The sequence below is a fragment of the Coregonus lavaretus genome, assembly GCF_964263955.1.
Source record: "Coregonus lavaretus genome assembly, chromosome: 33".
Lineage (NCBI taxonomy): Eukaryota > Metazoa > Chordata > Actinopteri > Salmoniformes > Salmonidae > Coregonus > Coregonus lavaretus.
In genome coordinates, this window is record NC_140020.1 from 17,129,816 (window position 1) to 17,155,325 (window position 25,510).

The 25,510-nt window shown below is 38.4% G+C and overlaps 3 protein-coding genes and 1 long non-coding RNA gene across 5 annotated transcripts in view; 2 read left to right on the top strand and 2 right to left on the bottom strand.

The window, feature by feature from the left end:
• Nucleotides 1–929: 929 nt before the first annotated feature.
• LOC311108838 (neuromedin-B receptor-like) lies at nucleotides 930–17,167 on the bottom strand (the record flags this gene model as incomplete). The annotated part of the gene is made up of 3 exons (XM_084151602.1): nucleotides 930–1,313; nucleotides 13,287–13,632; nucleotides 16,767–17,167. 3 exons carry the CDS (start codon nucleotides 17,165–17,167, stop codon nucleotides 930–932), a joined length of 1,131 nt encoding a protein of 376 aa, XP_084007728.1.
• A 1,884-nt stretch (nucleotides 17,168–19,051) lies between these two features.
• On the top strand, nucleotides 19,052–21,269 carry LOC311108663 (gap junction epsilon-1 protein-like; the record flags this gene model as incomplete). Its single annotated transcript, XM_084151361.1, has 3 exons — nucleotides 19,052–19,081; nucleotides 20,305–20,487; nucleotides 20,874–21,269. 3 exons carry the CDS (start codon nucleotides 19,052–19,054, stop codon nucleotides 21,267–21,269), a joined length of 609 nt encoding a protein of 202 aa, XP_084007487.1.
• LOC311108664 lies at nucleotides 20,214–20,890 on the bottom strand. Its single transcript, XR_014610527.1, has 2 exons — nucleotides 20,841–20,890; nucleotides 20,214–20,420 (listed from the first exon to the last, which is right to left on the bottom strand). It is a non-coding gene; the product is annotated as an uncharacterized lncRNA (long non-coding RNA).
• A 2,569-nt stretch (nucleotides 21,270–23,838) lies between the features above and the next one.
• Nucleotides 23,839–25,510, top strand: part of LOC311108662 (vacuolar protein sorting-associated protein VTA1 homolog) — a 54,594-nt gene continuing 52,922 nt past the window's right edge. For both annotated transcript variants that reach the window (XM_084151358.1, XM_084151359.1), the window contains exon 1: nucleotides 23,839–24,047. In XM_084151358.1, the coding sequence (XP_084007484.1) occupies nucleotides 23,957–24,047 (91 nt within the window). In that variant the 5' untranslated portion in view covers nucleotides 23,839–23,956. The remainder of the gene's footprint in view (nucleotides 24,048–25,510) is intronic.

A 25,510-nucleotide genomic window follows, 5' to 3' on the forward strand; every position in this document is an offset into this window, starting at 1 on the left:
ACTTACTAGTTGCCAAAGTACCGAAGCATGTCTTTAAATGTAATTGACTATAATTGAGTTTGATTAATCATGTTCAGAAAGCATACTTCTTAGAGATTATTCCTTTACATGTTCAATGAAGCTATGCAGCATTTGCAGTTCAACATACTGGGACACGTTTTACTTAACAAAACAGCAAACATTCATGTCACATTGAGCATCTGAAGATAAACATTAAAACATAGCACAGCAAATGGCATTATCAAAGTGAATATATACCCCATGACCAAATTTGAATGGTGTTTATCATCTCTCTGTCCTGCAATAGTGAAATACAGGTTCCCATCAACACTTGGTAAATGTTGGTTTCATTTCCAGCGTAAATTTCTCGCGGCCCCCTCTGTCTGCTTTGGCACTTCTATCCACTTTCAGGCAGATGTTTGAGGAAAATAATTACTTAAAGTGACATTATGATTTTTTTTTAAATTACCCTTCACTCCTGTGCCCCCTTGGGAGCCATTATAATGTTGCTTTTAAGTGCATGGACAGATTTCCTGTCGTGAAAACAAGTGTCTGCTCTTTGGGTTTGGAATTTGGGCAGTATGTGTCACAGACAGTATACAGTAGATCTATACAAACTCTGTAAAGTGAAACATGCATCAGATTGACAAAAAACATGAAAAGTGGAATATTGTGGATACAGGTATTTACGACAGATTTGTTGGATAACATGTTCAGTTCAATACATTCAGTTCATATGTGACCATCTCATCTGCAGCAATATGTAGCATTGTGGGGAATGTATAGACAAGGCGGCTTCAAGCCAAGCATTTTTTGTTGAGCACACATGCATGTCCTTTTCAGAATAGTCCACCTTGTAAAGTTTTGCACATATCTTATTTTTTGGTGCCACTCCCACCACTTACACATCAGCAGGTGACGTCCTAAACCTACAGAGAGACCTCCTGCCTGTTGCCATGTCCATTGATGACAGTAGGGGTGGTCTTCTTGATGGAGGTCATTCTTATGGCTGAGGTGCTCTGCAGGTAGCTGGTGTTGCGCTCGTGGTGGGGCTTCCTCTTGCAGTGCAGTGAGCTATTGAAGTGCCTGCGGAAGCTCTCACTCAGCAGGTAGAGGGCAAACGGGTTGACACAGGAGCTGGAGAAACTTAGCACCCGGGCTAGCAGGGTGATGATGAGGTGGGTCAGGGACGAGTCGATCTGATGGTAGTTGAAGGAACGGTACATGTACAATACATGGTTGGGGAACCAGCAGAGAGCGAAGAGGCCCACGAAAACCAGAACAATTTTGGCAAGCCGTTTTCTCGTCTCCATCTTGGAAAAAGAACAAAAATATTTGTAGTGTTTGAAAATACATAATATACAACATAAAGCCCTGTCAATCTTCCAGAAGGATTACAGAATACAAAATAAAGAAGGCCTCCCTCTAGAAGGATTACAGAATATAACATACAGAAGGCCTCCCTCCAGCAGGATTACAGAATACAACATACAGAAGGCCTCCCTCCAGAAGGATTACAGAATATAACATACAGAAGGCCTCCCTCCAGCAGGATTACAGAATACAACATACAGAAGGCCTCCCTCCAGCAGGATTACAGAATACAACATACAGAAGGCCTCTGTAGTGTATTAGGATTATGTCTTTGTTAATGGTTTTTAAGTGGAACTGAAATAATGTTTATTCTAGTTCAAAAGTAGCCATTTGTAGGGTGACACCCCAGGGGAGACAGGTGATTGGACAGCAGAGGGAGCAACCCATATTTTTGCATTGTTTATAAGTATATGCTGGAAGGAGAGGGGGTTAGAGCAGACATTACAATTCGAGGACACTGCTCTCCGGGTGTCATGACATCCGTCACTTATGCTGAAACCTTGTGATATGAATAAACCTTATGATCCAAATTCAGTATGAGCAGACTCCTTTGTTTGACAGCAATGAGCACCAGCAGCGACAAGATACACGACAAATGGGGGCTCGTCCGGGATCTGTATGCATCGTTCTTTGTCCCATTCCTGAGTCGCGAGGTGACTACCGCTCAAGCCGGCTAAGGTGAGATTTCTCACAAAATTTGGGCATTAGTTGTTCCGCTGGCTTATGAGAGGGCATTGAAGGGTGTACCGTGAAAATTACTTGGGTTTGTGCTGATGTGGTGTTATTGCTGTCGACTAAGGGTCTGTAATAATTATTCTAAAATTTGGTTGCATTGGTAAACGGCGCAAATAATAGGGCAGATATTAAAGGCAGATATACGTATACACAATTAGGGCATTGTGAATCTGATAAGACCTCGAAACGAGGCCATCATAGGATGGGCCATAAATCCTAATAACGCATTCGGTGTGATTAGGTGTGTTCTGGGAACACGTGTTTTGGAATATACATTCTATTGATGTTACCGCTCAGCGGGTGGTTGACGAAGCATGTTGTTTGATGTAACCTCTCATAGGATATCCATGAACTCACAGCAGCATAAAGTTAGCGGTAAAGGAAAAATAATTTAGGCACAATGCAGGTTATTGTTACATGTTGCACGCCACATGATAAATGCTAATGCTAATGCTAAATGCTGATTGTGTTTCATGCCACATTGTACATAAAGGCTAATGCTAAATGCTAATGATAAATGCTAATGATAAATGCTAATGCTAATTGTGTTGCGTGCTACATGCTAACATGTGACCTTAGAGGGCCATTGCGATGGAATAAAGCCTCTTAAATTATGTTTGTGTGTGTAGAATTCAGGTTCTATGCGATTGTGAGCTCTGTTAAGTGTTATTGTTTGACTATAAGGGGTAAAAGAGAGGGGCTGTGGCAAAATGCTAACGTTCTATTGTCTAGAAATCGTATCGTTAAATGTATTTGCGCATGCGTTTAATTTTACGACACTACACTACAAAACGGGGGAGTTTACGGCACTAAATTATGACACGTTTGTTTTACGGTACTAAACTACAACACGTTGTTTACTAAAACTACAACAAGGGGAATTTTGGGTAAATGGGTCATACTTCTGTTACACTGCAGGGGGAGACAGAGACACAGACGAGGGAACAAAGAGGAGAGATTTTAACACGAATGGAATCTTCTAGTTGTTACATCGGCTGTTGGTTAAAGATGAAACTGGTTTTGTGACCTATTAAATTGATAAATGAGAGAGATATATGTTGACTAATTAAAATAAATAAAATAAAATGACGGATTAAAATAAAATAAAAATGTTATTGAGCTATCTATATTTATTCCTGAGTTGATTCTTAGAGTGAATGTGAACGAAGGAATATTGAATGCTAGAAGTAACTCAGTGATTGCATAAACTACTAAAATCTTTTTCTGTGTCTCTGTTCTTTTGTCATATGAGAGGAACAATAGGACGAGAGGAGAGAAAGAGGAAGAGATACAGGAAGTGCTGACGTATGCATCACGTGACGCGACAGGATCTACAGGATATTTGATGTTATGACAATTTCACAGAGGCTTGGCAACAGACTGATCATTTGAATAAAATTTGCATTTGGGAGTTTCTGTGCATCACTTGGGTTGATTACAGTTGTGTTGGGAATCGAGGACTGACATTATTCTGTAAACTTAAAATAATTGGGTGCTTATAAAGCAAGGGGGTTTATGGGTATTGTAGTCTGAAGTTGACTACTGGCATTTACTTTCCTGATGGGTTGTGGTAAGATAGCCACTAATTGATAAATGGGTAAGATAGGATATAGAAATAAAAAATTGGTTTTAATTATTCATAATTTTTAATTGATTTTTTAATTGATTTTTTATTTTTTATTAAAAAAAAAATTTGAATAAAATTTTTAATAGATTTTTTTTTAATATTCATATTTTTGTTGATTTGATTTTTTTTTTAAATGTTTTAATAATCAATCAACAAAAATATGAATATTTAAAAAAAAACAATTAAATTTTTTTATATTAATAATTAAAGGGGGGAAGCCATAGGCTATATAGTCTAAAATAAAATAATTCACAATAAAGGAATATAAAAGGGTTGTTACAATGGGGAGAAAGGACAGCAAGGCTATGAAGGTAATTACACCTGTTGATATAGTACAAAATAGTAATCCTTTAACTAAAGTATTGCTAGGTTATCCGGCAAATGAAACAAAAGTTGCCCTTAATTCTCGAACAAAAACTGATAAAAGATTCCAGCGATAAGATAAACAAAGGTATAGAGAAAAGGCTAAAGGAAGAGAAGGCGACAGAAAAACTAATGGCAGAAGTTAGTACACCTTTCTCACATACGGATTCAGCAAAAAGACACCCACCTTATGAGAAGGAAGTAGAGCTTAGGGATGTTTATCCTCAGCTTCCAGTGATCATCCAGGAGGGTGATTATTGCATCTGAGATGAAGATGAACGAATAATAGATAGAGGACAAGCAGAAACGACCAGAAAGATGAATCCAAAACTCCAGAAGTAAGAAAAACCGAGATATCTGGAAACTAAGAGAAGAATACAGTGAGGCCAAGGGAAAAGGCCACTAGTAAGAAGATGATGGAAGAGGATATTTCGGGGACAGAACTTAGAATATAAGCTGTTGAAGAATCCTGATATGTCAACAACAAGAAAGAACAGGATCAAGAAGGAAGAGGGCGAGAAGGCTTAGAAGGAGGAGGAAGATTTCAGCTAAACTTCCAGCAACTTTCAGAAGAGTGTTATAATTGTGGACAGGTTGGTTACTTTACCTGTGAGTGCAATGCGCCAGGAGGAAACAACAGAGGAAACTTCTGAGGAAGATAAAGGAGCAAGTGAAGATCACCTGTTCTCTAGGTGAACCCTTAAAGGATTCTAGAGTGCCTAGAAGATACGAAGGGGGGTGTCAGCTGATAGCACCGATTAGAGAAGAAGAGAAAATATCTAACAATTGAAGTAAAAACAAAGGACTAGGAGAGGTGAATAGTGGAAAAGCTTTTATCTGTGTTGAGCCTAAAGAGGTTAAACATCTCATTATGTAAAATTAACTAATTAGGATAGGGATTTGAGGTAGTAAAACAGCTGATTACTCTTAAGGAACCAATTGAGCTCTGCTATAAAAAATCAAGGAGAAATTAAAATAGACATACTAATATTAGAACATATGCCTATTGCATTGTTGGAAAGAGATGCATGGTGTAAATTGAACTGTCCAATAAGATGTACACTAGACGGCTGTCTGGTAGAAGATTTTAAAAGAATAGGGTTTTTGAAAAGATAACATCATAGGAAGGATGATAATCTATTAGACTGCCTATTAGACAATCTGTCTGGAAGAATAAAGTTAAAAGGGGTGACTGTTATTCTTGGTTACATTCCTACACCAAGAGATTTCAAACTAGGCTAAAAGGTGTTTAGTCGTTTGCCAAGTCTGTGTGTAAAGAAGTCAGAAGCAGGTGGGGACTTCCCGATCACATATTCTAAAAATTTGGTGGTAAAGGGATTTTGTGAATAAATCAGTGGAAAAGGTTTTTAAAGGTTAGGAGAAAAGATTAGATTAAAAAGTTAAGAAAAACTAGGAGAGTAAGCTAAGTTTCAATGTTAGTTAGTAGTAAGAGAGAGAGAACAGTGGTGAAGGACATTTTAGAGTTTAGTGGGAAGATAGATATGGTAGGAGTTTAGATCTGTTAGGAGCAGATGCATTGAGAAAGTATGCGTTGCTGAATGATAAGAGAAGATTGAGGGTCATTGAGTATCTATATTTACAGTTCCCAGCAGGGAGATCAAGGTAATTATAGGTGTATTTTGTTATAATCAAAAGTTTGAAAGTCAGGGATTAGAGGTAGGACTGAGAGCTAAAAAAAAGTGACACTAGTGGTGATAGAGGGAAATACAAGTAAGGAGTTAAAAGTCTTAGGGAAAATAGATGAAGTAACAACAATGACATTAACACTTCAGTATATTAAAACAACAGTGAGAAGCAATTTAACTCTTTCAACATTGATAGTTATTAAAGCCATAAATATAACGCATTTGATTATAAGGGAACCAATAGCTCCAGCACCAATTTTAGGGGGGGAAAGACTGTTATTAGGGTTAGGATGGGGACGTTCCTCCCACATGGAGAGATAATTACGGAGAAGAAGTATTGTTATCAGGACCAGAAGTAGAAGCTGTTGCACCTAGTCAAAGGAGGTATAGTTTGTACAACGATATGAAGTGGAAGAGGGTTATGAGTGATTGTTCATTTATTTTGCGTAATGTTACAGAGAAAGATCAGGGAGAATATATGTGTACTTATCTAGTGCAAGCATTAAAATTTGTTCCGGTTAAGAATTATTGGTTAAAAGGCTATGTAATTCGTAAAGTGAAGCTTATAATGGAAGATTTGAAATCTGTTGAAGCTTCCACAGTCACCGAAGGAGTTCAGGAGAAGTATATTACAGTAGTCACTCCAACAGTAAATAATACACAGAGGATATTGGTAGCTTTCCCACTAGAAGTAGTTAAGGGTGTTAATACATCAACTAAATCAACTACTTTAATGGTAACTTTGGAAGGGATTAATGATGCGACGGCAATAACAAATGTAGGAAGTATGACACCGACACCGACAACAACTTTTCTGAAATTAAAGGGGGTAGCAAGAAGGACTCAGGGGTTTATGGTACGGATAGAGAGTGCTGTCAATGATAGTAAGGATAGGGTTAAAATAGGAGAGCAGATGGTGGTAGAGAAGAATATAGATTCATCTGAAATAGTGAAGGATACTATCATGGAGGTACAGGATGAGGTCTTTGATTTTAATGACAGACAAGGAGAGGTATCTGATCAGTACCGCTCGTTAGGGAAGAGAGAAACTAAATGGGAGGCTTATGGGTTTGATTCTTCTGTTGTGAAAATTAAAGATGGAGGGGCAGGTAGGAATCTTTGGTTCCAGCAGCTAGCTCATTCTGTAAGATCAGTGAGGAATCTTGAGGGTCCATGTCTGTTGAGAATTCCAGCACCAAACATTTTAGAGACGGTCGCTCAACCTCTATCGAGTATGTGTCAATCTTATGCTTTGTCATGACTGTTGTATCAGCAACAATCAGTAACAGATAAAATAATGTCGTTGTCAAAACATTTGTTTAAGCCTAGGTTTAATTGTTATTGGGTTAAGTGAATTAACTTATGTGAATTTGTTAGATGGGAAGGAAAATCAGGTAACAGCGAACCCTGAAGCATTGGAGGTGAAACCAGTGAGGGCTAAAAGTTGTTTTTGTTCTAATAAAACATATGATGTAAGGGGTATGTTTATGGGAATATCAGATTGTGATGATTATATGATAACTTTGGGTATGCATGACCTTAAGGGTAGTAATGAGAAATATAATGTTACTTTTTATGTTCCAGTTAGTAAGAAGAGCAGGACTTTGATGGTGAAAGATTAGCTTTCGCCTGACAATGTGACTATTGGAAATTTTAGAGATATTTGGAGGGTTTGTGGTGATAAAGCGTATATATTCTTACCCTATGGATGGATAGGATGTTGTTACATTTTAACATTGAAGCTTCCATATGAGGTTTCTACCATTAAAAGAGGGGTAGCACCGGACACAGATAAATCTGAATTTAGGTTTGGAAGTAGGGTGAAAAGGGACATGGCGACATGTCATAGTCTTGAAGCCTATCATTGGAGGATAAGTCTAAGAGAGAAGGGGGGACTTTTTCCATGGTATGGTGTAACATTTTTGGCAGATCATATTGATAATATTAGCTATACTTTGATTCCAGATAGTTCAGATAGTATCACTATGCGTTGAAATATATAAGGGATGCGTTTGGTAGATCTGAAGGAGCTGGATGGTCAGCGAAGACTTGGTTGCAAGATCAGTTAGGCCCAGTAGGAGCAGTGATGGATTAGATTTTAATGGCAGTTTTGATAGCACTGTGTGTGATGTTTGTAATTTGTTACTGACCTTTTAGAAAGCTATGATATTGAGATAGGTTGGAGTAGTGATGCCTGGAGACAACACTCAGATGCCGTTGTTGACTGTTCCTGATCTGGATGAAGAGGGACAAGTGGGACTGGATGGAGTATTGATGATAAATATCCTTTTTGAATATTTGATCATTTTTCATTTTTTTTTCAATATTAGTGTGATTTTAGTATGATGTTATGAATCAAAGGGGGGAAGTGTATGAATGAATCACATTATCCTATTTCATTATTCTATCATTTATATTGATTCATACATCATTTATATATAATTTTTATATTCTTAGTTGATATTGATGTTTAATTTGAAAGTGTTGTTTTGCAAAAGATACTGTTTGGTCTTTTCTCTTCTCCCAGAAGCATTTGGGGGAAAATGTAGAGATTGAAATACTCAAACAAGGACAATATGAAGGGACAATATGAAAGGAGAATGACTGGAGGAGATGGAACAAGGAAGGGGTGGAAATGTTCCGATTCCATCATCAACGATGCATTGGAAGAGGAGACTACGGAGGAGATGAAGTGTAGTGAACTACATTCCAGTGTCTGCAATGAAATATAGACATATTTGCATGTGTAATACATAATTTGTGTCATATTCTTAGGTATTACTTTTTGTAGAATTATATTTGATGTTATTGAATACATGTGGGGATCTTAGATGTTTTTGTTTATTTCGTGAATGCTTAGGGACAGGGAGTCTAGGCAGGGATAGAGGTCCACGGTAGGGTCCGATGGGTTGACCAGCCTTAGAGTGGATATTTTGGATAGTATTTTGTTTGCAGGGGCTTACATGTGTATTTAATTGCATCATAGTTTCAAATGCATTGATAAGGATTTATGAGTTCATCGGGAGTACCTAGGTGGTTGCCTGGGGCAGAGGGACCGTGAGAGAATTTTACTGTCTTGATTGATGGATGGATATCTGGAAAGATGGCTGCCAGACAGTTTTTCGCTCTCACACTCCATAAAGATTGGTTAATATTTCATAAGTAATGTATTCACACTTCATAAACAGTTATTCATATTTCATAGAAAGGTATTTACACTCTAAATAAAAAATTGTTTGGGTTTAATGTTAAAGATACTCAATAAGATAAATTGTTACTTGTCATAATCCTATTCTGTTTGTTTTCGAGACTTTTAGTTCGTCTCGAAGGGGGGAATGTAGTGTATTAGGATTATGTCTTTGTTAATGGTTTTTAAGTGGAACTGAAAGAATGTTTATTCTAGTTCAAAAGTAGCCATTTGTAGGGTGACGCCCCAGGGGAGACAGGTGATTGGACAGCAGAGGGAGCAACCCATATTTTTGCATTGTTTATAAGTATATGCTGGAGGGAGAGGGGGTTAGAGCAGACATTACAATTCGAGGACACTGCTCTCCGGGTGTCATGACATCCGACACTTATGCTGAAACCTTGTGAAATGAATAAACCTTATGATCCAAGTTCAGTATGAGCAGACTCCTTTGTTTGACAGCAATGAGCACCAGAAGCGACAAGATACACGACACCTCCCTCCAGAAGGATTACAGAATATAACATACAGAAGGCCTCCCTCCAGCAGGATTACATAATTCAACATACAGAAGGCCTCCCTCCAGAAGGATTACAGAATACAACATACAGAAGGCCTCCCTCCAGCAGGATTACAGAATTCAACATACAGAAGGCCTCCCTCCAGCAGGATTACAGAATTCAACATACAGAAGGCCTCCCTCCAGCAGGATTACAGAATACAACATACAGAAGGCCTCCCTCCAGCAGGATTTCAGAATACAACATACAGAAGGCCTCCCTCCAGCAGGATTACAGAATATAACATACAGAAAGCCTCCCTCCAGAAGGATTACAGAATACAAAATACAGAAGGCAAAATGTCTCCAAATCGCTCTCTTCTGTATTTTGAATAATAGTGCACAGGGACAGGCTACAAGTAGTATGGCAATTCTCCTTTAGTATCAATACAGTATGTACCAGACACCAATCAAGTATGAACAAACAAACAAGAGCCACCAGTACTTTAAGTGCCCTGCAGTCAGCACTCTTCGGGAGAGTCAAAGATATCTATACTGTCATAACTCATATGAGCAGAAATGTCAAACAAGAAGGTCCATTCCAATCAACACTTCATTCCATAGAGTGGCTGACAAATAGCACAGATAACAGCTTCTGAGTACTGCTGTCATCCTATTTGAACCATCAGTGAGGTGAGCAGGAGATTGAGTTCTGAAATGCAATCCTGGGTGGGTTTTATAGCCTGGGCAATTGTCATAATTTAGCTTGCCATTCATTGGCAGCCAGCTGTCAAGACATGTGATGCTGGCACTCTGCCCACGATCCTTTTAGGTTCTTCAACAAAAACCTTAACAATCCACTAACTTGTCAGCAACTTTTCTTCTGATCAGCACTCTGTATTTTGTATTGAAGTGGACTTATTCAGAAATATATTAAAATCTTAGTCAATAGCAAGCTGTTATATCTGGTTAGACAGTAAAGCTAGTCTACAGGAAAGCCATTGATATGGATGTCAATATTAAATCATGTTGTGCCAGTAACCGAAAGGTCGCTGGTTCTAATCCCCGAGCCGACTAGGTGAAAAATCTGTCGCTGTGCCCTTGAGCAAGGCACTTAACCCTAATTGATCCAGTCGCTCTGGATAAGAGCGTCTGCTAAATGACTAAAAATGTAAAATGTTGCTTATGATTTGGCACAGTATCAACAGTCTTTCATAGCCAAACGTCTAATTCTCTACATTGTTATTATCACGTCACAGTAAGTTATTCACTGTTGTGTTTGCTAGTCTCTGCAAGAAGTGTGGGGTATGAATTATAAACTATTCCTATTATTAACTTCTACAGCCGACAAGGAGAGTTTTATTTATGGAACTGTGTGCCAGGGAAAGTTAACAGACTGTAGCCAAGGCCATAGCTCTAAATACAGGAGGCATAACTAATACTGTTTTGATTATGCTGTCACTGTGTTTTGTGTGTTAATGTTAGCCTACGTTTGTGTAGAAAGCCTGCCAAATGAATCCTTCCAGCGCGATTGTCGCTTATCATAACAGCACAATAACGCCCCTGGCATAGGGAGATGGTTGGACTGTATATTTTCATTCATACATGTCACGTCTGAAATCATATTCACTAGCAGTGTCTGCCTGGACAGTGTCATTTTTCATATTAAATTGTAAATCTGCAAACACCATTGTAGGGACCATCCTCTATTCCAAAGTAATTTTGATGATTGTCAGAAAGCCTATTTTCTACGGCCTTTATTGAAAATGTACTTTACAGCAGTTAAAGGGACATTTTAAAAAATTTCAACATATTCATCATCTCTAGCACCACGGCAACATCAACATATGTGAAAATGGCGCGTTTCTATGTTTTGTAGTAAAAAATATAGAGAAAGATAAGTGTTTCCAATGACATCATCAACCCATTAGTAGACAATTAGTAGGCAATGCATACTCACAATTGGTCCAAATCACACGATGCACACAGAGGATGTCATTGGAAACACTTATTTTGCTATATCTTTTTACTACAAAACATAAAAACACGCAATTTTCATATATGTTGATGTTGTGGTGGTGCTGGAGATGATGAATAAGAAGTTAAAAAATTGTGAAGTTTCCCTTTAAGACCACTGTTACTATAGCTTTTCATAAAGTCATGAATAGAAACTGTCTTTCCGAAGTGCATGTCTGTTAGACGTGATAGATAGATATTCAACAAATAATGTTTCATTATGTCTCAAACACTTACCAGAATCATGTGTTTAGGGTCTGCAAATATATATATATCTCTCTCTCTCTCTCTCTCTCTCTCTCTCTCTCTCTCTCTCTCTCTCTCTCTCTCTCTCTCTCTCTCTCTCTCTCCCCTCTCTCTCTCTCTCTCTCTCTCTCTCTCTATCCCATCTTTCATCAGGCTAATGCAGCTTGTCATATAAGTAGAGTTAAATACCTTTAAATGCCTTGCAGTAGGGACAGATGCTATCAGAGTTTTCCTCTAAATGAGACTTGAGCCTCTGCAGCCCAATTCCCCCAGGATCTGTCTAATAGGAGATGTACACAACCACAGCATTAATAGTCTGTGTTGTCCTTCTATTTCGAAGGTTCACCCAAATGATTAAGTTGTTTAATTTGATTTGAAATACAAATGCACAGAAACAAATCTAGAGACAATAACTTTGATTAGTGGAGATATAGTGCAGGGATTACTTTGAGGCAGAGACAGTAGAAGCTAAAGTGCATTTGAAGGTTCAATGATTCGGTCATCCTCCAGGCTTCTCGTATTTTCATGTGTCGTTCAGATTTATACCAGATTCACTGGGTATCTACTGTAGAAGATAGCTGGGTCTCGGCTCTCTTATTGTCTAACAGAAGTAAATGAGTGGATGGTTAGGGAACCCTCAACTGGAGTGCCTCACAGCTGTGAATAAGACAAACTGTTTACTATACATTGCTCATTGTTGATAACAGCCTCACATTGGCCAGTGTCAACAAGCTCCTATTTGAATATATTATGACTTGGATTCAGGTCTAGATCTGAGTCAGGTTCTCAGCGATTGAATGCTGGGTATGGGTTTTGGTTTTGGACTACATCTGTTTATTCATGCTCTGGGTTGGGTACTGATCTGGATTTCAGCCCATTTGTCTGATGATTAGTTAGAAGTTCTTAACCTTGTATGAAATATTAAAGCAAAGCAGCATCTGATTTAAAGTTCTTTGGTCAATGGATGCTCAATTAAATGTACCTGACCAGATCATTGCTTACATTTATAATTTACCTAATCCTTCCCCTGATCTATCATTTATTACCCCCGTAGACAGTAAAGATCAGGTATCCATGCAACGATCAGTGATACATCTTGACATGGTCCTCTACTTGCCCTTCACAACATTTAAAATATTTACTTGGTGTATTTGACTACAAATGGAAATGTCTGCATTAAAACCCAGAGCCTCTTCCCATTAAAACATTATGTCAAAAAGAAAAAAAATCCTGTGTAGCGAGAAAACATGTGATGCAGTTCAGCACTCTAGCTTAATATGCACTGTGGCAGCCAAATAATAATGTTTTGGTATTTTTCAGGAAACCTGGTTATTGGATTTCATGTAATACGCCCCGAGATTCATGTGACCTACATATGCTCACTACACCCGTATGATCGAACAACAGATACTTTGTACCCTAAAAGCATGGAATGAGAAATTCCTAATTTAAAATGGATCCATCAAGTTACCTGATGTTATTAATATGCCGTCCAGCATTTTTCCAAATAACCACAACTGTAACAGTCAAACCTCATTTGTGACTTATTTGATATACAGGCAGTAACAGGTTGTTGTTGTTGTTGCTACCTACCTGTCTCTTAGTGTGCTCACTGATCTCCCCAGGCATGTCATGAGCACTCTTGACCAGCGTCCTGGCGATGTGGTAGTAGTACACAGAGATGATCCCCAGGGGAATCAGGAAGTACACCAGGAATATGAGGATGGAGTGGATCTTGGGATGCATCTCGTTGGAGAGGGGATAGGGCACACAGGCAGTGAAGGTCACGTTCTTGTCCTGGATATGTACTACCTGGGAGAAGATGGCCTCGGGCACCGCCAGCAGGACGGAGATCACCCAGATGGACACAGCTTTCAGACACGTCCAGAACACAGCACTGGATGTCTGGATGTCCATAGGATTCACTATGGCTTTGTACCTGGAAAAACAACAACACCAGAACAAAAATTGAGTGCTGCTTCATCTTGGTGTCAAAGGCTAGAGCGAAACTCCAGGATCATGACAGACATGACACTCTGAGGCAGTGATAGACAGACATGATTGAACCTGTGATCATGAATTGTTTAAGGATGGTTCTCTGCAACTCACACACTGATAAAATACTCCTGAAACCTTTTTCAGACTCTTCAAACCTTTTTCAGACTCCAAACCTTTTTCAACCTCAGTGAAGCACTATTGTAGATAGAACAAAATTAACGTTAATGGAAAGCCTTTACTGACGTTTTCATATTAATCATGAAATTAGATTCAAAGCAGTCTTTTCCATGCAAATGGAAATAAATGACCAGCTGTCCTTACTGTTCTAATTTCTTTGTCTAAAATTAAATGTAAATTATGTGATTATATTTAATTAATCTAATTAACGTTCTTTCTCTTTTCAAAAATAAGAGGCTTTGACAAAGACAAGGCATTTCTGAGTCCATGGGCACAGAATAGAAGCTTTATGGAGTGTTAGAGGTGATCTTTCACGCACACATGAGAGATCTATGGAGTGCATGATGTTTGCACTAGCTAACTAATTAATGTCCTGACCGTAACATACCCAAATTAATTATATCCTTGGATTGAGATCATGGGTTACAATAATTGTCAGTACATGAAATTATAATGATTTAACTGAAACAACAATGTGTTTCTGCACTGCTGCCAAAGTGCATCTAAATATTGATATAAACCCAAATATTTACAAGCTGATCAATAAAACTAATTTATAGGTTAGACTTTGGCCTGATCTCCCATGTAATTCAACACTCAGTGCTATGTGCACAGAATAATCAATTTCTGCCAAGTTATACAATGGGGAAAAAATATAGGAAAGGCGGGTGCAACAGAGGATGTTCGCTCCATTGGGCATAAAGAGGTTTTTTGCTCCAAGGATAGAAGATTTTCCACATCCTGACCGTTTTCTAAAGGATATTTGTGCTGGTGAAATGTCTGGTCTGGAGGAGAATCTCCATTGGCAGTTGGAGGTTTGTACACTGCCCTTGACTGTGCTGTTCCAGCAGCCTCTGCCCCTGTAGAAATCCCCCATAGTCTAAGACCAAGCTGCCTCAGGCAGCAACAGACAAGCACAGAAAATGGACACTTTGATACCTCACCAGAGAGAAACAAGGATGTTTTTTTGTCTGTATTTACTTGAACAATCCACTGTAATCCCACTTCATTGCCCAGGGGAATGCTAATAAGATACAATTCTTTAAAGCCCTCACATCGGGTAAGCATACAAATGGCGTATTTTCATTGCTCTTCATCACACAATTACATGCTCAATTGGACTAGGGAAAACATAGAGAGAATAGCTGTTGACTGCAATCTCACCATATGGCTGACTTAATTGCCCCTAGTGACAGAGATGGCCAAAAGTCATGGTCATTTCCAGTGAAGAGTGACATAGCCAAACTTTTCCTCCAACTGATAGAGCTCTAGATTACGTTCTGTGTCATAGAAAGGGTCATTACAAAGCTTTGTACAATTTTTTGACTGCTATCATGGCATGCACAATGGGGTATTATATATATATATCAGAGAATCCCATGAACTTTAATATGATCATAAAAAATATATACTTTCATATTGATGTCCAGGCCTGAGGCAGACCAAGAATTTTCATGACACTAGTGAACTTTTAGCTGAAGAAGAAGCTCCTAATACCAGAAGACAGGTTATTTGTGGGGGTATAGAATGGTCACTTGAGAAGGTCAATGTCTCCAAGCATCAGTGGTCTTGGTGAGGGTATGTGTTGGAGAGGAAAGGGTAGGCTAGGTCAAATTAAGGTCCCAAACAAAGATTCAGGCATGCTTGCCCTTTTAATCATATAAGACAGTAAATTATGCTTTGTGCAGATTATTCTGTATGACTCCTCCTGAATGCCTGATGATAACTGAATACAACTGAACTGGGCTTGCCACCCTCATTCTTTATGGAATACAACATGAAGAGCTTATTTTCAAAACGCTATATATACATTTTCTGAAATGTTGGTAAATTAGCTTTTATTGTTTAAAGAACTTCTGAAAGAGATTGGTGTGTTTTTCTCTATCTAATCATGGCATGGAGTTGTTTAATGACAGACAGGTATTTGTGAGACAAATAAACATGTTTTTTTGCAAAACGCAATATATCCGCCTCAATCTCAGAGAAATAAGTAGTACTGCTAGGTTTTACACTGTCAAATGTAACAAATAACTACTTTTTTTTTTATAAAGAACTGTACAAATGATACATTTGTGATATCAATATAAAAATATATTTAAAAAATAATCAATACAGTAATATGAGATCTGTATGTAAAACATTTACATTTGACATTTTAGTCATTTAGCAGACACAGAGCGACTTACAGTTAGTCTTAAGATAGCTAGTTGAGACAACCACATATCACAGTTACATATTCAGTAAATTATCCTTCCATTCCAGCTAAACAATGGATATATAGCGTTTTGCAAAAAAACAACTATTTTAATACACATCTAAAATCTATGAAGTCATATTTTACACACACGAAGGTACTCATAAGCAATCATTTCTGGTGAAAAAACACAAATGTGAAAAATGGGTGGATATAATGTTTTGGAAATAAACTTAAAATACTCTTATTCTTGTGAATTGACAAATGATTGACAAATGTACAGTGCCATTTTTTTCTAATCTCAGCATTCATGCTGCTCCTTCCAGAGAAGATAAATGGCCATTCTAACCGTGTCTCTCCTGAATAAAACAATATAACACAAATCAGGCTTATTGAAGTCAACACAACCAGCAGGTGTGCACTATTTGATCCGTTTTAAACATTTCTGAGGCCACACTTGGTTTGTCAATCAAAATATCAACAGATTTGTCAGTGACATTTGCCCAGCATTTAATTGTGATAAAACTTGTGTTGTCGATAAAAATAATCATAATCACAACAATTGAGGAATCATTATTAATTACATATGTTAATTATTCTTACTATCTTGTTAGCATGCAATAGCCATAACATTTGCAATTAGGTATACATAACAATAACATTGGCAACAAGAATACTTCCCATTCACCTACTCTTGATCTTACCTGTCAGCGCTGAGAGCCGTGAGAGTGAACACCGAGACTCCGACTGAAGTGAGTTGAATGACCGGTATTAGTTTACAAGCCACAACACCGAAGATCCACTCCTCAAAGAAGTATCTGAATGCGTCCACTGGAACACACGTGACCAAAAGCAAAAGATCCCCAGCTGCCAAACTCGAAATAAATATGTTGGGGACGCTCCTCATTGCACTGTTGGTGATAAAAATCTTAACCAAGGTAATGTTTCCCAACAACCCAATCGTTATGATCAGAATATACACAGTCGGTATGACACATCGTATAATAAAATCAATAGTTTCGCTTCCATCAGGTATCCAATCATCAGTAAAGTTATAAAAGACAGAATGTCCAGTAAAAGATAAGTTATCTAAAATGGCATCCATTGCTACTCAGGGATTTGTACAATAATCACTTTGCTAAAATGGCACGGAGGATGTTGACCATCTGCCAAAGCAGGTCTGAGGCGCGGGAGCTGTCCCTCCAACAAAGTGCTGAAATGACCGGGGTGCTAAAACGCGCGACTGATGCTACACGGACTGGCGCGCAAAAGAAGGAGGTACTTTTTCAACACGCATCCAGCAGCGATGACGGAAGATAACGCACACCAGTTTTGCATATGATGTGTAGCATTGTCAAGGCCACTCACATACTATTTCATAGTGGTAATTTGACTATAAACTGAATAAACGAATAGGCTAGACTGTATTTCATCAAACAAGAACCGAATACCCCTTTCACGTTCAGGATGAGAAAGCTGTGCTTGAAAAAATGTGTGAAATGGAATGAGCTGTTCTTTGAGTCTACTAAGGAAAATCCAATATAATTTTTCGAAACAGAAACCTCTCATTGTGCAAACTGAGCGGTGTACAGGTGTTTCATTGTCAGCCAGCCCTTATCTGTAGGAGCTGTATGATGTCGTTCTTTGAGTCACCAGCCACCAGGGGAAGTGAGTGGAGGGAGAAATCCAATAAATAGGTCATCAGGAAAGCAGTGTGGGTGGGAAAGTTGCAGAGAATTTGAGTCAAATTGAGTCTTTCCAAGTTATTACAATCGGAAAATCTCATTTGCAATTATGAAATTTTCACAGTGCTTTGCCATGACTGATTTATATGAATGAAGTAATTCAATGCTAACTCTATCCGTCACTGTCCATCTATGCAGAGCATTCTACAGTGCCAATGGAAATGGGAATTGCTGTGTTGCATTTTAAATTGTTTTTAATGACTTGGCAAGACTGGAAATCCCGTAGGCGTAATCCTATCACAGAAACACCTGCCTTAAATGCCAATGTGCCATTGAGAATGTCCATAATCAATGTGGTCTAGGCTACTGTTGTTCTCTTATCAGTTTGTGCTTACAATGGATTCAAATTCAAACCACTCATCTAGTTAATGCAGTTGTAGGCTATTCTAGTTATGTTTACTCAAAACTTCCGAGTGGCGCAGTGGTCTAAGGCACCGCAGTGCTAGCCGTGCCACTAGAGATCCTGGTTCGAATCCAGGCTCTGTCGTAGCCGGCCGCGACCGGGAGACCCATGGGGCGGCGCACAAGTCGTCCAGCGTAGGGGAGGGAATGGCCGGCAGGGACGTAGCTCAGTTAGTAGAGCATGGCATTTGCAACGCCAAGGTTGTGGATTCGATTCCCACGGGGGGGCAGTATGATAAATAAAAAAAGTATGTATGCACTCACTAACTGTAAGTCGCTCTGGATAAGAGCGTCTGCTAAATGACTAAAATGTAAAACGAGTCTATTATAAAATTGTCTATTTCTATCATCCACATATAATAAACGTCCATATGTCCCTCCGGTAGGCTGTGTGGCTTTACGCTGACGGATGAGGACAGCGACAGCTAAGCATTTGCGTCGTGTGGACCACGTGCCCTCTGACTGGATGTTTGCTGGACCAGTGTTAGCTTTATTTAGGTAATTAGTGCCTCTGTCCGTTATGCTCTCTATTGACGGCCACAAAGGCCAGATCTCACTGATGCTTTGCTTATTGGTTTGTTGTTTGATCTCTGACACAAGAACACGTTCAGTAAAAGAAACGCATCCATCATGGTACTCTTCCAGCAGGTCTCTCCCAGGGAGCGCAATAGTGGCATGAGTTTAGGACCCAAGCTCTGATTGAGAGGGGGAATGAACAGCACTCCGCCTGGATTATGGTTGGTGTGTGGACTTCATTTTATTACCTAATTTGTTTATTATATAGTGTTTTGTGTGCTGCTGTGTGTTTGCTCTCCCTCGCCGAAGCTGGGACAATTTGGTGAATGATCTTCCAGAAGTACTTCCAGTGCAGGGTGTGTACCGCGATGTCGCAACAGGGAGAAGTTGCGTAAAGTTATTTTCATCACTTTTTCGTGTGCCTCAAGTCAGATAAAATATGTCACTGTATTCTGAGCTAATATATTTCAAGATGATAAAAATGATAAAACATGAGCTTAAATATTTCGTTTTTAACTCTTATTTTGTCAGAAGTTTTTTACTAGGTCCTAAATCACTTCTCTACAATTGTCATTTCAAATGTCATCCATGAAATTAGGTGGAAATTGACATGCCAATTCTTTAGATGTAGTTCTAAAACTAACTTTCAAACACAACTTTAATCTCAAATTGTTCAGTTGGAAGCTCAAAATAACGTGTCCTCAAGTGCCACTATTGTATTGTAATATTTTGTTTTCTCTCCCCCATTGTGTTTTACAAAAGTAGTTTTTTCGCTGACTTAGTTCAATGGGGATTATGAGCCGACCACATGCCCCATGCCTTTGTTTTCCCTTTCTGTTGTGTTTTTTCTACTGAGTGAGTAAATTGATGAAGGCACCGCGGATAAAAGACAAATATGCATCGACAAGGGCTTTCAGCGGCAAAAGGTCATTAGGAGCTTCAGAATTATAGTGGGCTTTGCCTGATGCCAGCATATCGGCAATGAGGGCCACGGGTTACAAAATAATTGAACTGGGAGAATAGCAGCAAAGTCATGTCTTTAAACTACATTAAGAACTTTTACGAAGGATGTGTAAGTATGGTGATACCAAGAATATATAGAATATTGGACGATGGTCGTGGTCACTTTGAGCCCAGTGAGTTCTCTGAATTATTTATCTATCTGACTGTAGCATAATAGAGTGGATAGACTTTTGTATTTGTTTCAGAATTGAATAACAGTGTAAATATAGTAAATGTCCTACTCTCTGAATAGATTTGTGTTGTTGAAACATGACAGATAGATACCCTATTACTGCCATACTCCATGCATTACTGATTTATAAGGATGTTTGAAGTTGTCCCATTTAAATCTGATATTTGGTCCATCTGCTATTGTTGATGAAGATGGTGCATTCCAAATGTTAAATCTCTTCATTACTCAATTTCCAAGCTTTTTTCATAGTTTGTGTAATTAATGAAATGATAATGATACTCATGCTTCCTCAATCAGTTTTCACACATTCATTTATTTATTTATTTTACAAACAAATGCTGTTTTAAAGCCTTTTTCTGTGTTTGTGTGTTGTTTGTGTTTTAGCTCAGGCCTCCAACGGTGATAGGCCAGTTCCACACCCTGTTCTTTGGCTCTGTTCGGATGTTCTTTCTGGGCGTCCTGGGCTTTGCAGTGTATGGCAATGAAGCACTCCATTTCAGCTGCGATCCAGACAGGAGGGAGTTAAACCTCTACTGTTACAACCAATTTAGGCCGATAACACCTCAGGTAAGACAGCTTCCTGCATTTAATTATTTCACATTAAAAGGCCATCTCTTCAAGCTATTCAGTAACCTTTTATAATCTGTCAGAATCAGCATAAATGGTATTGGTAAAGAATCAGAGATCACTAATTTGCACGCTATGCCATGGTGATTTTAGTGCACTTTTCATGTCATCCATTCAAATGATATAACATTTTATAATGTGATGAAAATCCAAAAGTATTCATTCCAGTCATGAAAAGAGAGACTCGAAGATGTGTTTTTATTCAATGTGAATAACAAAGGAATGAACAGACGGGACTCAAAGATTAGCTGTTATTGAATGTGATCGTCAGATTAGGTTGTTTTTCCACTCACCTGACCATAACCAGAATGTTCTTCTGCTTGCAGGTATTCTGGGCATTGCAGCTGGTAACTGTTCTAGTCCCTGGAGCTGTATTTCATCTCTATGCTGCCTGTAAAAACATTGACCAGGAGGAAATCCTTCAGAGACCTATATACACTGTCTTCTACATAATCTCTGTCCTACTAAGAATTATTCTGGAAGTCATCGCTTTTTGGCTACAGAGCCATCTCTTTGGTTTCCAGGTTCACCCACTCTACATGTGTGATGCCAGTGCCCTAGAAAAGACGTTCAACGTCACCAAATGCATGGTGCCGGAACACTTTGAAAAGACCATATTTTTAAGTGCAATGTACACTTTCACTGTGATCACGTTGCTGCTGTGTGTTGCTGAGATATTTGAGATACTCTGTAGGAGATTAGGTTATTTGACCAATCAATGACCTGTGTGTTATTTACTACAGAGTTATAGGTCATATTTCAAATTTCTGTTTGTCTTATCCAGGTCTGACATGCACACAAAGGCCAAAAACTACATACCTCTGCTTTTTTTGTTGGGAGTTGACAAGCAAAGACACTTCTTTCCATAATCCCATTGTTAAAATCAAGTAACACAGATTTAAACAAACTTTTGTCAATAGGCTAAGGATATAGTTGTATCGTATGCAGCTTTCAATCATTGGCCCAAGTAAGAAAGAAACCTGTTATGAGAAATTCTAGTATTTTCCACATCCATACTTGTACCCAGTGAAAAGTATTTTAGCATTGTTGCAGTCTTCTTAGGGGCCTATCGACATATAATGTTGTCTAATTGTCCAGTTTAACATATGGCCAATGTCATGTCATCAAGGGTAACATCCTAATACCCTACGACACAAGCTAAAAATGGGTTCATTTTAAGGCATTGGACTAGGCCTACAGATGAAAAAAGGCTGGCAAAAATGTCTCCTAATGAAGCTTAGATTTGATTTCAATATTTTGCCTTTATTATTTTCAGGTCATAATAAATTATTAAAGGGATACTTTGGGATTTTGGCAATGTACTTCCCCAGAGTCAGATGAACTTGTGGATACCATTTTTATGTCTCTGTGTCCAGTATGAAGGAAGTTAGGGGTAGTTTTGCTAGCCATTGCTAACTAGCGTTAATGTAGTAACTGGAAGTCTCTGGGTATCTGCTAGCATGCTAGCAGACATCCAGTCAATGCACTTACACTAGTTAGCATTGACTCGCGAAACTACCCCTAACTTCCTTCATACTGGACACAGAGACATACAAATGGTATCCACGAGTTCATCGGATTCTGGGGAAGTAGATAAAGGGCCTAATTGTCAAAATCCCGAAGTATCCCTTTAATAGAACATTTGTATTCATTGAAGAACCAGAGTATATAAAGGTGCTCAAGTTAGTTTGAATTTGAAAGATTTTGGAACATCTCCTTTGAGTAAATTAAGGTTTTGAAATACTGTATATAGGAATGATATCATTAACAGTTAAAGAAAATGGGTTTCCATGCTACCAGATTTATCATGCAGTTCTGCAAACCACTGTAGGTTTAAGTGTAATTGCTGATAAGTGCACTGGTCACAGTGTGCATGGATAACCCATATTTGACTGTTTTAAGTCCCTTTTCATAGCTTGTAGTATAATGCTTTTGATTTAACCCTGTGTTGTAGCTGTACTGAAAATGATTACCTCTTTTGTTTTGTATCTGTAAGTTATTATCAGGCATCCATCCAACTTTGTTATTATTTTTAGCTAAATGTATCATCTCAGGTACAATATGGCATACTGCTTTCTGGTATTTGTGACAGATGGATGGTTTTAAAGTTTGCCTCTTACATTTTGTACAATAAGCTGAGGTAACTGTTAAAAGAAGCAATGACATTCATTTGGTTGTCAGTAAATCTGAGGAGTATTTTTGGGAAGTGGGATCAATTAGTTAGCAAGCTAATTCCGATCTACACTCAGTCTGAATTTCTGCGGATTGTATACTTTAAAAAGATGTTAACTTGATTTGAGCTAATTTCAGGTTTATCTTTATTAATCAGAAACTCCAGGCTTCAATGAAACTATGAATATCTAGCTGACAAAGTAATTCATCCTACATCATGAAATACCACACAAGGACATATTATTTGTTTAGTATGTTTTTGATTTAACTAATGTTTAGTTGCATTGTTAAGTTTTCTTAGGGTTTGTCTGTTTTGACTTTCTGATATGTACTTTATAAAAATGCATACAACTTTTCACCTTTGTTTAATAAAAGGGGCACATTTTACGACCAACTCATATCTTTAGACATTGTTGTTCTACAGTATGTTGTCTGTGCTGCTTTTTAGGTAAGGATCGAACACTGTCTTATGTCTCAAAAGTATCAGTGAGATGATAGATTATTTAATTTTTTATTAGAGGTGGTGCTCTGCTGCTGCTTTTTTGAACTGACAAACTGTATTGACAAAGCAATCCTACAATAAGAGGTCTGCTGCATGCCCTGTTTCAGTTTTTTCTATATGAAGCTATGTTCATGATAGCCCCATGCATTTGCTTGGGGAAAAGTTATCTTAATGTAGTAGGTGTAGAAAGGCGCTTGAGCAGAGTTCCCACTTTGAATATTAAGGGGAACAAAAATTAGGTTGAAGATAATGTATCCCTGAAAACCGGATTTTAGTGTTTTCTGGCGACTCCGCATAGTCTAGGGAAAAATCAAAATGCAGTGTAATCACAGTGGATCATTGTGGTGTTGAAAAACGTCCCTACCCAGCTATAAGCTGCATGCAGATCCTTGATGACAATTTACTACAGATATGCCATACATCTAATTGATTCTCATTACATTCATATCATAATAAGATTGTTGGCTACTCACAACCCTTAAGATCACCATGGAATGCATTGCAGTAGGCCTACACGGTAATCAATATGTTGTCAATGTCAATATGAGGCTGTTTTGCCTTTTGCTTTGATAGTCCTCCGTTCCTGCAGATGGCGCTAAGGTGCTGAACAAGGAAGCGGAAGAATTCTGCGCGAGGAGGAACACTTTTTTTGAGAGCCAGCTAGTTAGCAAGCTAAATTTCTATGAATGTTGATCAATCTTTCATAGTTAGCTAGTGTTACTGAAATTATTAGAGATGGCGCTCCCACCACAGCTAAAAGCCATTCAACACTATCTAAGAACCGCACAGGAACATGAGAAGAGGGATCCTGTCGTGGCTTACTACTGTGAGTTTGTACCATTATTGTCAGGTTTATGTTCAGCTGTCAACCCCATTAGGGGGACATTAACTGTCAAGTCAAATAGCTAGCTAGCTAACTGTTGTGTGAATATAATGTATGAGGTTGTTAGCTAGCCAGCCATGTCATTTAGCTAACTATAGCTAGTTAGTTAGCTATGGAATCATAACCACAATAACACCAGAGGTAGCTAGCTGCTAACGAATGACAGCTTGCTAGCTACAAATTCGACACGTTTTGTTGTTGCCAGTCTTACCTATGTTAGTGGTTACTTAACAAACGTTTACTTCTTAAACCTTTGCTGACTTTAAAGTTGGCTTTTTGCTTTAGCAAAAGTAGTTGAGGTTCATAACTATTCATAACTAACTCATCGTTAACTAGCTAGCTAGCGTATTGCAAACAGTGCTCAAAGAGAAACGTTATTGTAACGGTACTAGCTAACTATGTCACATTTGTGAAAAAGGCTACGCTAGCTAGTTAACGTTATGTGGTAAGCTTTGTGGTATGGCATGACTCATTTTTAAGGCGTCGTCAGCTGCCTAGGGTAGGGATAAAGTTCATGTGACCAGTGTCTGGCCCCATAGCCTGGTTGACTATCTAGCTTGCCAGACTAGCTCTGGGAGCTGACACGAGTCCTAAACTCTGACAAAATCAAAATCATGCAAACATTCTAGGTTAGTGAACTATCTCCACTCGGCTGCAGTACCATTGCAGTACCTCTGCAGTGTCAAACAAAGAAGCCTAGCAGCCATCTGCCATCCAATGCATTGTTATCACTAGAATCCCTTTGTGATAGGGTCAATCTTTCCTGCCATTCTCATTGGTCTTATTTGGTTATTCTACAACGTGCTTTGGGGACCTCTGTAATATGAGAATTGTTAGACATTAGATGGAACGTTTCAAAACATGTGTTTGAAAACGCCTTTTTATTCATTCATGCACTGTAAGGTTGAAAAAAAAGTGTTTATTAAAGAATATACCTATATTTAGGATTAGCCTATAGGCTAGAACCAGTGCTTTACTTGGGCAGGAGCTCACCGAAGCTGAGTGCCTGCACTTAAAATGTTCTACTGCTTGAGCTCCTGTGTTCTTCTTGTAGAATATTAGCTCAAAAGTATTGTGTAGCACCTGAATCTAAATATAAACAGTACCAGCACCCAAAATGAGTATCCACACCTATTTCAGTCCAAGTCAGGCACTGGCTAGAACATTTCATTTGCTTTAACTAGGCTACATAGGCCTAGGCCTATATTATTTCGTATTTTCATTGTTGTATAAAATGGGCTGTTTGGGTGAAGGAAGAGATTGAACATGCATAAGACATTTACATATTTATGCAAGTAGAGTGCACAGTATTTACATATTTACCATGAGCTTTCTTCCTGATTTCTATTTTATCTCTATTGCCATAGTTAAATCCATTATACTAAATCCAGAATCTCACATTCGCT